The sequence below is a fragment of the Protopterus annectens genome, chromosome 9.part0, assembly GCF_019279795.1.
Source record: "Protopterus annectens isolate FY-2018-M chromosome 9.part0, PAN1.0, whole genome shotgun sequence".
Taxonomy (NCBI): domain Eukaryota; kingdom Metazoa; phylum Chordata; order Ceratodontiformes; family Protopteridae; genus Protopterus; species Protopterus annectens.
The window spans coordinates 134,257,009-134,269,993 of record NC_056743.1 but is presented as its reverse complement, the minus strand read 5'-3'; the positions used below and the strand labels follow the sequence as shown (position 1 = coordinate 134,269,993).

The 12,985-nt window shown below is 44.3% G+C and overlaps 1 protein-coding gene across 3 annotated transcripts in view; it reads right to left on the bottom strand.

Annotated features, from left to right (window-relative positions):
* Nucleotides 1-12,985, bottom strand: part of TRIM44 (tripartite motif containing 44) — a 1,245,326-nt gene that overhangs the window by 492,212 nt on the left and 740,129 nt on the right. For all 3 annotated transcript variants that reach the window (XM_044082660.1, XM_044082661.1, XR_006366200.1), the window contains exon 4: nt 8,307-8,326. In XM_044082660.1, the coding sequence (XP_043938595.1) occupies nt 8,307-8,326 (20 nt within the window). The remainder of the gene's footprint in view (nt 1-8,306; nt 8,327-12,985) is intronic.

Here is a 12,985-nt window from a genome sequence, read left to right as displayed (position 1 = left end):
TGCTGTTTCGATTCACCATATACAAAATTTATGCAATCTGAGAGCCATTTGGATAAGGTAACCTTCGTTACTGCCTGTCCTTTCCTTTGGTCAGCATATGAGACAAATAGTTGATCTGACTTTCTGTACTCTTTTATCCTATGTAAGTAAAATCTTAGTTGCCTGTGAACGTCCAATTTGTGCAATGTGTATTCTAACTTATTGGAATGGTTTTTAAAGAAGGTAGGTAGTTCGATAGATTGATTGATGTTCTGAATCGAACAAACCTTCGGAAGGAAGGACGGATTGGTGCGCAAGGTTACTCTATCTGGATGAAAAATCATGTACAGGGGTCGGATAGATAGAGCCTGTAGCTCTGAAACTCTCCTGGCGGAAGTGATGGCAACCAGAAAAAGTGTTTTCCACGAAAGGAATTTTAACGAAGTTGTGGCTGCTGGTTCAAAAGGGGGCAACATGAGTTGACAGCATGAGATTAAGATTCCAGGGTGCTATTGGATTACGAAAGGGGGGACGGAGGTGAAAGGTACCTTTCATGAAGGCTTTGCAAAGTCTGTGGGACATAAGAGAACCATCTTCACGGCCAATATGAAAATTGGATATAACCGCCAGTTGAACCCTTATAGTGGATGTTGATGCTCCTTGAAAAAGTGAGGAAAGGAAATCTAGTATCTTGTGTACTGGAGCCCCGAATGGATCTATACCTTGTTTGGAGGCCCAGTGCGCAAAACGGTTCCATTTGCTGTTGTACAATTTCCTTGTAGATGGTTTGTGAGAAGATACAATAATTTGCTGTACTGCAGGGGATAGTAACTCCGACCTGGCTAAAATGGGAAGCAGAGCAGCCAAGCTGTCAGTTTGAGGGACTTGAGAAAGGTGTGAGGAACTCCCGACGAATGCGTCAACAGGTCTGGCTCCAGGTCCAACATCCATGGTTCCTCCACTTGATGAGATTGAAGGAAGGGAAACCAGATTTGTCGAGGCCAGAATGGGGCTATTAGTGTTATGGTCCTGTCTAGACGTTTGGCTTTCTGCAAAAACCTGGGAATTAGTGGAACAGGAGGAAAGGCGTACAGGAGACCCGGGGGACAATCGTATACCAGTGCGTCCCTGGGGACACCCCCTGGAGGGGGTAACAGGGCAAAGTAGCTTCTGCATTTGGCATTCAATGGGGATGCAAACAGGTCGCAGCAAGGCTGGCCTCATCTGCGGAAGATCTCTTCCGCCGCTTGAGGTTTGAGGGACCACTCGTGAGGGAACAGGATGGCTCTGCTCAACCTGTCCGCGATTACGTTGGAAGTCCCCGGGATGTGCGTTGCTATCAGAAAGCGTCCAGTGGACTTTGCCCATTGCCAAATTCTGAGGGCCTCCCTGCATAACGGGTAAGATCTGGTTCCCCCTTGCTTGTTTATGTACCAGACCACTGACATGTTGTCTGTCTGAACTGTCACTGTTCCCTGAGGTAAGGACTTGTGAAAGTGTTGCAACGCTAGAAACACTGCCCTCAGCTCTAGAACATTGATGTGCAGATTGTACTCCAAGTTGGACCATTGACCTTGGACTGTTTGTCCCTGAAAGAATCCCCCCCACCCTATCAGGAAAGCGTCCGTGGTTAGAGTTGCTACCGGACTGGGTAATACAAACGGTCGTCCTAGTGTTAGCTCTTGACTGTGCATCCACCACAAGAGATCCTTCTTGCAAGAATTCGTGATCAAGATTTCGTGGGACAGTGGAAGTTGCCGATATGACCACTGGGCAAATAGCATCCATTGAAGAATCCTCATGTGCATCCTGCCTAAAGGAACTACAATAAGGGAGGCTGTCATCAAGCCTAGCACTCTTAATATTTGTCATGCAGGGACTCTCTTGCTGTGTAGAAGGAGTGAAATTTGCTGCCTGAGGTCTGATACCCTTGGTGGGGGGAGAGTAACTTGAGCCAGGGAGGTGTCTAGCTGTGCTCCTATAAATAAGATACGCTGCGACGGCGATAAGACAGATTTTCCAAAATTCACCGTTATGCCTAGTGAAGTGCAAAGACTGATGGTGTAATCCCTGGCTTGTAGAAGACGATACTCGGCGGTGGCGGATAGGAGCCAGTCGTCTAGATAAGGAAACACCCGGAATCCCCTTCGTCTCAAGTGAGACGCTACTACTGCCATGCATTTGGTGAACACCCTGGGGGCTGAGGTGAGACCAAAGGGCAGAGCGCGAAACTGGAAATGACTGGCTCCCAGCCGGAAGCGCAGGTGACCTCTGGACACCCTGGCCATCTTGATATGGTAGTATGCGTCTTTGAGATCTATAGATCACATCCAGTCGCTCTTCTGCAGAAAAGGGAGGATTGACTCCAGCGTGACCATCCGGAACTTTTCCTTTTTCACAAAGGCATTTAACTTGCTGAGGTCTAAAATTGGCCTCCAGTCCCCTGTTTTCTTTGGAACTAAAAAGAACCTTGAGTAAGTTCCGGATCCTATTAGGTCCGCCGGGACTGGTTGGATGACTCTGTTTTCGAGCAACCTTCCTATCTCTATGGTTGCCTGGTCTCGCAGACTGGGTGGAACGTCTGGGAGTTTTTTGGAGTTGGGTGGCATTTTGATGAAGGGAATGTTGTAGCCTCTGGTAACTATGCTTTTTACCCAGGAATCTGATGTAAGATTTAGCCAGGCCTCTGGGTATAAAGCCAAGCGACCCCCGACTGCCTCCAGAGTAGGACAGCCGGGCCTGCACTCAGGAGTGCTGGAAGGGCTTTCCAGAGAAAGTCTCTCTGTCGCCCTGATTTTGCGGACCCCCTCTGCCGGCTGGGCGGTGTCTTCTGTTTCTTCCCCCTCCTCTGCCTCTGGAGGGGGCGTCACTTTGGGTGTGCTGAAAAGATCCCTGAGTCTTTCGGAACCACATTTTTCCTCCTTGTTGCCCTTTAGGGTAGGGTCTAGATGGGATGGAAAAACGGACCCCTACGGCAGACAGGGTCTTCCTTTCTTGTTCACACCTCGTGAGAGTCTCCTTTACTTTGGGCCCAAACAAGGAGGCACCATCAAAGGGGGCGTTGGCAAAGGAAGACTTAAAGGCTTCCGCAAAGGAGCATAAGCGCAACCAGGATTGCCTTCTCAAGGCGATCGCTGAAGCTGCCGCTCTACTCGACCCTTCGGCTGCATATGAAATCAGCCTTATGGACGAGTTGACTATGGAATTTAGGGTATTAAGTTGCGCTGTCACTTTCTCGGTGACAGCAGCATCTGTATGTCCCTGGAGAGTATCTCCCAGTTCCTTAAGGAGATCTCTCTGTAAACGCGTGAAATGCATAAGGTAGTTGATTGATCGGAATGGAAAAAGTCGCCAAACTAAATATGCGCTTCCCATATCTGTCCATTGTCTTAGAATCCTTATTAGGAGGATGGATAGAGGAAGATGATTCAGACATCTCTTTCTTAGTGGCCGCCGCCACCACCATAGTATCTACGGGAACTCCTTTTGTAAGATAAGATTTATCCTGGGGGGCCGTCATGTATTTATTTGGTTTACGAGGGACTGGTTCCACTGTATCGGGTGTTTCCCAAGCCCTCCAGGCTATTAGATCCATGAGATCCTCAAAGGGCGGAGTCATCCAGGAGGTAGAAGGTTGAGTCCCAAATGCCTTCAGTAAGACCGATTCATCCACAGAAGGGGTAAGGGTTTGCCAGTCCCCCCCTTGTTTCAGGATTTCCAAAATGTCTGCAAACGAGACATCCTCAGAGGGGGACCGTGGGGACCCTTCTGTTTCATCTAAATCGGTATCAGATGTGAGAGATTCCTGAGGGGAATCTATGTGCCTCCTCTTGCACAGTCGTTTCCTCGGAACATCCTCAGCGGGAGCTTCTGGGGATGCATCTGAGGAACCAGAGTCGCCCTGTGGGGACTTCTGAGGCATTGGGTCTCGACGCTTGGTAGGAGCCGAAGGCACAGAAGCAGAACGCGGACCTTTTGGGGAAGGGGACGAAGATACTGATGAAGTATGTGTCTGATCAGACAAGACCTTCCTCATGATGTCAAAGGCACTGTTGCCCCGACCCGAAGGTCCGACCCGATCCGAAGAAGGAGGTCGTTTCTCCGGAATCGGAACCACGGGCTCCGACACCGAGGACGGATCCGAACTGATCTGAGCCGAGGCACCGAGGGGAAGAGTCAGAACCGATATCTCGGTTCGACTATCCCCCCCGGAGCCTATGAAAGATCTTCGGCTCCGAGACTCTCCAGCTGGTTCCGAAGGAGTCGAGGTCAACGAAGCCGATAGCACTACTGGAGGCTTAAGCACAGAGGGCTCTACAATCATCGGTTCTTCTACTCCTAACTCCGATGACTCGACGGGTCTTGGAGGAGGAAGTGTTGAGGGAACAGGAATAGCCTCGAGTTTCGAAACCAGCTGGGACGAAACCTCGATTAATTTGGACAAAGCCGAGTTCTCCATAAGCTTCTGTACCACTCGGTCCACATTGGAGTCGGAAAGGGGCCTCGAAGAACGGGTGGAAGGGATCGAAGCAGTCACCGAGCGAAGGATAGCAGACGGTGGTACCTCTGATACCGGCTCCAAGACCTGAGCCTCGTGCAGAGATAAACTCTCGACACCCGGCACCGAAGTCATAGGAGCCGGTGTCCGAATCTGAAAAGAGGTGCTCGGAGCCGATGACTTGGGCTGTGACACTCTTGAAGACTTCGACCCCTTCGAAGACTTAGAAACCTGTTCAGCCTTGTCCAGGGCCTCCTGAAATTCGAGTTTAAGCAACCCTCTGTCAACCAACTTCCTGCGTCTTTCCAGCATGACCCTCCCACTAAAGGAATGACAAATGGAACAGTCTTCCTGCAAGTGGAGAGGGCCAAGACAGTAGACGCAGGATGAGTGGTTGTCAGTAATGGACATCTTCTGTCCACACTGACACTTTTTGAAACCAGATTTGGTCTTTTCTGACATTTTGAAATAAAAAGGAAAAATCCAAGAAAAAACACAGCACACTTAAGAAAAAAATCCCTATATAATGTTAAGTGTAATAATACAATTTAAATGTAATATATATATAAAAATGTAAAACACACAGCACACTAATATATATATATATATATATATATATATATATATATATATAGAAAAGAAAAAGTTAAAGGCAAAAAACTTCTTTTTTTTTTTTTAATACTGTCAATCCTGACAGAAAAAGCCCGAAGGCCTTAACTAAGAATTTTTAAAACTAACTAAATTAACTAAACTAGTCTAAACAACACCTATATTATAATACTTATTAAACACTAAAAAAAATGAGTAAAAATCTGTATAAAGAGAAGTATATAATAAGAAAAATAGAAAAAATTATACTGGCCCGAGCCTCTCAATGCGATCTGCTGCTAGCGGCAAACTAGATCTGAGGGTTAGCACCTGAGGATCATGGGATATTACTGTGCCTCGAGCTTTCTCGAAGATGCGGAGCTAGTGATGCGGCCGACTCGGAGCCGATCCTCGGCTCCGAACCCGTGTGTAAGAACAAACGGCGAGATTGAACAATTTCACATTGTATAGTTATCCCCTTTGGGAAAAAACATGTACCCGTGAATTACCATATAGGTGGCAGTACACTAAACACTGAAAGTGTGATAAGGGACTTAGGGACACAGGTGGACAGTGGTCTCACCTTCAATAACCACATTGCTACAACAGTCAAGAAATCCTTCTATGTGGCACACCTCATCACTAAGGGCTTTTCATTCAGAAAAAAGGAGGTCATTGTCCCACTGTACTCATCCCTCATTAGACCCATTATAGAATACAATGCCCCGTTTGGTATGTACCTCTCAAAACATCTGCAATAACTGAAAAGGCCGCAGAAATACCTTACTAAAAAAATCACAGTCCTAAAGCAGATGCCCTATGCTGACCACCTTAAAAAACTCTAGCTATACTCTGTCGCATATTGTCTACTCAGAGGCAATCTCTGCTTAACATACAAGGCCATGTCAAACCCAGAGCTGTTGGACATGCTACACTTAAAGAAATCCCAATCCCTCTGAGCCACATGCTCCAGAGATCTAAACCGTGTCATCACAATAAACAAAACATGCTGGAAGGATAGGTTCCTGACCCAGAGACTCCCCAGACTCTGGAATAGATTCTCCATACATGTCAAGCAGAGTGCCTCTTTGGCCCTCTTCAAAAGGAACCTTGACGATTGGATGGAAGAAAGGAAATTCACCCCGGGGATCACGTCGGTCGCCCTGCTAGACAGGGGCCCAGGGAAGTAAATAGTGTGGGAAGAAATAGCCAGGGAATTGTTATGGCTAGGCTTGTATAGGCCCTAGGGCTGATAGCCTAGTACCAACCTATGAACCTATGAACATGCGTGAATAGGCGTGCCTTCGCTGAAGGTTGGGCATCGGGCTGGCAACTCGGCACCATAAAAATCTACTGCCAATCATTAGTGGACTGGAGTTCAGCTATGACGACCCCTAACTGGGAAAAGCCGAAAAGACAAACATTAAAGACTAAAATATTTGAACTTGTACAGTGTCTTGTATAGATAATTAAGAGAACATCTTATTCAGGTATATATGGCATTTAGAGACAACTACCTCTGGGAATGTTTAGGGTTATCAAAAAATAGCAGAGAATCGTCAGACAACCTATGTAGAAGATTCTACAGAAATGACAACTGTACTAATTTTTCTCTGAGAGAGATGCTGATGAACGGAACAGACTACCAAATTATATTAAAGTAAGCATAAAACAGCCAGGGCATTTATTTTGGGAACAAATGTTTTGGTATACTGGCAAGCTAGAAGGGTGTTAATGTCGATGCTTGAAATATTTGTATATATGTACGTTATGTAGCAGTACCTCACTGAGAAAGCAAGCACAGAGCTTAGTGACAGTTTGCAAAGTCATCTTGTGGTTGCAGCTGGGGGAAAAGCTAGAAATGTAGGTGTCTGTAGTCTAAACTTCAGGTGATTTTTTTTCTTTTTTGTTACTGTTTTTCAGAAGAATTTGCAACCACTGTTGTAAATGCAAGCTTAATTTCAGTATCCTGTTTTCCAGTTACTCTGAACTCTGAGTCAAGACTTATTCACTTTTGGCAAAACATCTTAGGCCATTTCTTATTGTTCCCTTGCTTTCCGGAAAGATAGACTATACTCAGATACTTCACTCATGTTTTAAGGGCCAACGGTAAGTACTCAATCCTTTTCTTCTACAGCAGTATGTCTGAAAGTTCTTCTGAAATCAAAAACCTGACAAATCCCTCATGATTCTAGTAGAATTCTAATAGTCCCTTTGTGCATGGTGCTTCCAAAGAAACAGCCATCCGCATCCAAGAGTACTGATTTTATTTATTTTTTAACATTTGTTTACCGGGAAAGTCTGATTTGTAACAAAGCCAATTATCAGCAGAGGCCTGGGGAGAAATGCTCCAGACGCACGTCTTTTGATTAAAAGGGAGAGTATTAATTCAGTCATGAAACTTTTCAGTGAACTGAGAATGGTAACAGCAGCAAATTTCTCTTTCTCCCAACACAGAGATAGTGGTAGCAGACAAAGCAGTTCCAGACCTCCATGTTATTCATACTGGACAGCACACTGTGGTTGGAGATTTTTGTCTGTCTCACTGCACTGGATGTGATCTTATTATGAAGCAAGAGTTTGAGGCTGAACTATTATGCGTAATCTGCCTTAGCTGGCTTCTGTCAACACTTTATACTTAAGCCCACCTATGGGAGAACCTATTAAACTTATTTTTATATGAGAAGTGTTTTTCAGTTACAGCCTATATAATATGGCAAAGTGCTACTTTTACTACGTTTAAGACTAGTCGACCGGATTTGAAAGATGCAAATTTACACTAGGATTATCAATGTTCAGCCCTCCTTCACTTGGGATGTAGGCAATATTAAGTGCTTGAAAAAGGAGGTATAAACTTTTTAAGCGTTTCTGCCTGAGGGTGTATATGGCTAGACATCTTGTAGTTCATGGTGTCACGTGATTGAGCCCTAAAAGACCACAAAGGAAGCCTTAAATGTTGAGAATATGAATAAAATCTGATAAATTACACTGGCTAACAAGTAATCAGTTTTCACTTATCAAGATTAACAACCAAAGAGTGAAGACTTGTTTGCCCTAAATGTTCCAATTTCAACTGCATCAACAAGCCCCACATAATAAAGGGGACATGTACTGACAGTATACCATTCTCTCTGTTTTCCAGCGCACGTGCACACACACACACACACACACACACACACACACACACACACACACACACACACACCTCAAACATTGCAGAAAATCCTAATATTACACTTACCTGGGTTCTTCATTTCTTTCCTGAAACAAAATAAAAAAGAAAGTAGTTAATAAAATGGGAAGAGCAAACATATTCTTTTTTCATGAATTTAACTCTACTTTAATGGTGTCACTTTTTCCACAAGGATAAAAAAAATGCTGTCAAACTATTTGCAAGTCTTATGAGCTGTATTAGAAGTCAATTCTGACAACTATAAACTACAGAAAATGCAACTGTGGTCAGAAAAAGAAGCACATTCTACTGCATATGAAACAGTTATATGGGGTACTCACTGTAATGAAGCATTATCAAGCTGAAGCTGGAAGACTACTGTTAGGTTCTGTCTCCCCAGATGCAGGGACTGCTTGACAAGTTTGACTTTGCAGCCTTCAAAGCCCAAGTCCTAGACCAGGTGGAGCACAGACAGTCGGTCCAATTCCTTCCACTTCTGTCTCCTTGAAATAAATCTGAAGATGATAAAGTGAATGGCACACAGACATCGATTTTCAGGGAGAAGGGAGACCATGCCATGACACAATGGCCTACTGTATATCACACTCTTGAAAATGAAGTGGCTGCTTTTGGCCCTGCATCAGAACAGAGACTCATGGGTTTCAGCAAATGGATAGCACAGCCCACGGACAACATGTTTAGTAGCAACCTGGGCTACTGGAAGCAAAGTCTAACATGCAGAGTGGAACAGTACACCAAAAATGGCTTTGTAACATGCCCTAGACAATTTTATCATAATAACAAAGCCCTGCAGATATTATATCATATGTATTTTGAGGGATGACAGCAGCATACACATGAAGTGCTAGCCCTGCAGTGATGGGTAAGATAATCATCATAAACTCTACTAGTTGTAGGAGCACTCCCACCAAAGTTTTGCCTAGATTCAAAAGGGAGGTAACTAACTATGCAAAGCCTTTGTAAAGGGAGAAATGCTACTGTGGAGTGTACATACAGATAACACCCCAAAAGGTGAATATAGTGAACTAGTGTTGGCAGCGAGTTGTCATGATTTAGTGGAATTCTAAGCTAGTCAGACAGGCAGCAGAAACTTCCTTGCACTGACCAACATGTGATGTTTGAGGGCTACAGCCTGCCAGTTAGTCACCTTGATAGAAAAATTACCAAAAAGACTCCATATGCAGCTGCATCAGCAGCACCAGGACCACACACTTAGTTTCTACAAAAAAAATTAAGGAACTTTTCATACCTCATCCTGGAGGTCCAAAAAAGCAAATCCAGACTATAAAAGACAAGAAAGACACGGTGGACTTAATTGTGACCATATGGGACATTTCTTTATTGACAGAAAGTTTTGAGAGCAATATCAAAAATGGTGTCAAGTACTCTGTTTTTGTAAGGTACCATCAATAACACGGAATAAAAATGGTGCCCTACTGGTCTTCCTGTACAAGCTATGTGCTTTTGTTTGGTGACTATAAACTTCTGGGTGGGGGTCACCTACTGAGATAGAGGACAAGTATAAAGTAAATGGAGTGAAATGGGAAGGAACACACTTTCAATTCAAAAAACTTTTGCTGCAATCTCTATTACTCATCTGCCTCCTATGATGGAATCACAATAAGACAGATGATAATTTGCTGATGACTTCCCTGAAAGAGTAGCATTTGACAGAAATTCAGGACTGCTGAAAAGGTTTCTAAAAATGAGTTTATTTTCCTGCCTATTGAAGTTATGGACCTCGAAAGTGAATTCAATGATCAGAACCCCGGGCTGCTGGAGTAAGGAAAAGAAATCATATTTAGCAGACTGGGACTAGACATTTTCTTTTATGATTCTATCAAACTCCATCCCGAAGAGCAGAGGCACCTGAAAGGAAGGCTCCCTACTGGAAGTGCAACATCTGTTACTGCATGCAATTTGATAGCAAATACCAAACATGCTGGAACACCATAAAAGTGTTGATGAATGAGAATTTCACCCTGTGCACCTCTAATGTGGGGGACTGTACCACTATACCCCTGCTACTTACATTTACTAACGTTAAGATCATTGTTTCTCAGAGGGCGGGGAATACTCTGAGGTGCTTTACCCTCAAGACGGTAAATATATCTATCTATATCTACATCCATATATTAATGACCGTATTTCTGGCTAAACAATTCTGTGAAGTAATGTGTAGCTTTTAAAAACTGCATATAAAAATCAGTATAATCTTTCTTAACAGATGACTTCCTTATGTATATAAAAAGCACTCATGGTTTAAACACGTACCAATAAATCAAATAATCGCTATATGACATACTGCTACCGATCCACATCAAATTCACCACAAGAAAAACAAAGTACAGTTGTGTACACTTACCATAAATGTATATGTTCAAGTGTATTCACTGTTGCAGTCAATACATTTGGGTTATCTGCTTGGAGGTAGCCCTCAGTCGGCCTGATTAGGAAAGTCTTGGGTCCTGCTTTGGTTGCTTTCCCTTCTTCCTTGACGTCAGATCGTCAGGGGGTATAAAACATACAGCCAATGCCATTACATCAGTTTTACTTGCCCCAGATGTAAGATGCCCCCCAATGGGAAGCAATTAAATCTAAAAATATAAGGATGTACCTCCAACAAAAAAGCAAATACACCAAAAAGCTTTTTGAGCATAGTAAAAGAGAGTAGAGGTATAGCAGAGAAAGGAAAGTGGGCTGGAGGGAGGGTAACCAGGACTGCAACAGTGAATACACTTGAACATCTACATTTATGGTAAGTGTACACAACTGTACTATGTTCTTCGTGTTTCACTGTTGCAGTCATTACATTTGGGTAGATTCCTAAAGCTAAGGTTGGGAGGAGGAATTTAGCTAGAATTAGGACCAGCTATAAGGCCCTGCAAGACTGCAGTGGCAAAACCGGATTTAGAGAAAATTGGTAAAGGATAACGCTTGGTGAAATTATGTACACAAGTCCAGGTAGCAGCCTCTAGGATGTCCCTAGTAGGGACGTCCCTGTGAAAGGCTGTAGATGCAGCCCTGGTTGAATGGAGTCTGATACCCTGTGGGATAGGTTTTTCATGGTGCTTATAGCAGAAAAGAATGCAGTGGCCTATCCATTTTGAAATGGTTTGTTTTGAAATAGCTTTCCCCTCTGTCCCTGCAGCAAATGCCACCAACAGTTGTTCAGATTTCCGCTGAGGCTTAGTCCTGTCCAAGAAGAATTTAAGCTGTTTGTGCACATCTAAAGAGTGCAGTATCCATTCCCCTTTGTTCTATGGGTTAGGAAAGAAGGTAGGCAAATTAATGGACTGATTAAGAGCCATGCTGGATACCACCTTGGGCATAAAGGAGGGATTGGTTCTGAGGGACAACCTGTCCACATGAAAGATGATGAAGGGTTCCACTGCCATAAGGGCCTGTAATTCAGATACTCTTCTTGCAGAGGCGATAGCTAAAAGGAAGGCTGTTTTCCAGGAAAGAAATTTTAAATCTGCAGTAGTAGCTGGCTCGAAAGGAGTAAGAGTGAGTTTCTCCAAAACAAAATTCAGATCCCAGGCTGGAGTTGGAGCTCTCCTGGGTGGCCTTAAGTTTTTTGCCCCTCTGAGGAACTGTTTGAGCAGTGGGTGAGAGAAGAGGGGAGGCTCTGTGCTATAATAAGCTGAAATGGCTGGGGCATGAATTTTGATGGAGAAAAAGGACAAGCCCTTATGAAGCATCTCAGTCAAGTATTATAGAATCTGAGGTAAATTGGGCACTGCTGCATTCATTCCTTGAGACTGGTTCCAAGCACAAATTCTTTTCCATTTTGCAGCATAGGATTTTCTGGTACTGGGCCTCCTTGCCTCTAAAATGATATCCATCACTGAATGCCAAGGGATGGTAAAGGAGAGATTAGATAATTAACCAGGCTGCTACGTTCAGGGTTTGCAGCTGAGGGTGCAGAATCTGGTTCTCCTGTTGAGAGGAGTCTGAGGCAGCAGCCATGGAGCCAAGCTTGACACAGTGCGCAAGAGTGGGTACCAGTGTTGGTGAGGCCAGTCTGGAGCAATTAAAATCATCCTTGACTTGTCCTGTTTGATCTTTAGTAGTACTTTGAAGAACAGAGATAGAGGAGAAAGGCATAACCTGATAGGTTTCTCCAGCTGAAGGATAAAACATCCACTTTCCAAGCTAGCTTGTGGGGAATCCTTGTGCAAAATTTGTCCAATTGATGGTTCCTGGGGGAGGCAAACAAGGCTACATCTGGGCTTCCCCATTTGCTTGTCAACATGTTGAAAATCCTTGGTTCCAGTTTCCACTCGTGTGGGTCCATGAGGTTTCTGCTTAGTCCGTCTGCCAGTGTATTTAGTTTTCCTGGCAGGAATTGAGCTTGTAGATTCACTTGGTAGCTCAAGGCTGTGTTCCACAATGCCATGGCTAGTCTGCAGAGGGGGTAAGAATGTGTACCCCCCCTGCTTGTTTATGTACCACATCACAATGGTGTTGTCCGTCTTTACCATTAGTTGTCCTGGAAGAATGTGGTCCTTGAAGGCTGTCAGAGCACTCTGTACAGCTAACATTTCCTTTTGATTTATGTGCAGGTGCATTTGACTTGGGTTCCATTTGCCCTGAATGCACTTCCCTGCCAGGTGAGCCTCCCATGCATAGTCTGATGCATCTGTTGTTAAAATCTGGGTGGCAGGGGGTAGTGTGAATGGTAGTCGCCTGTTTTGGTGGCAGGCCTCTGCCCACCAAAGGAA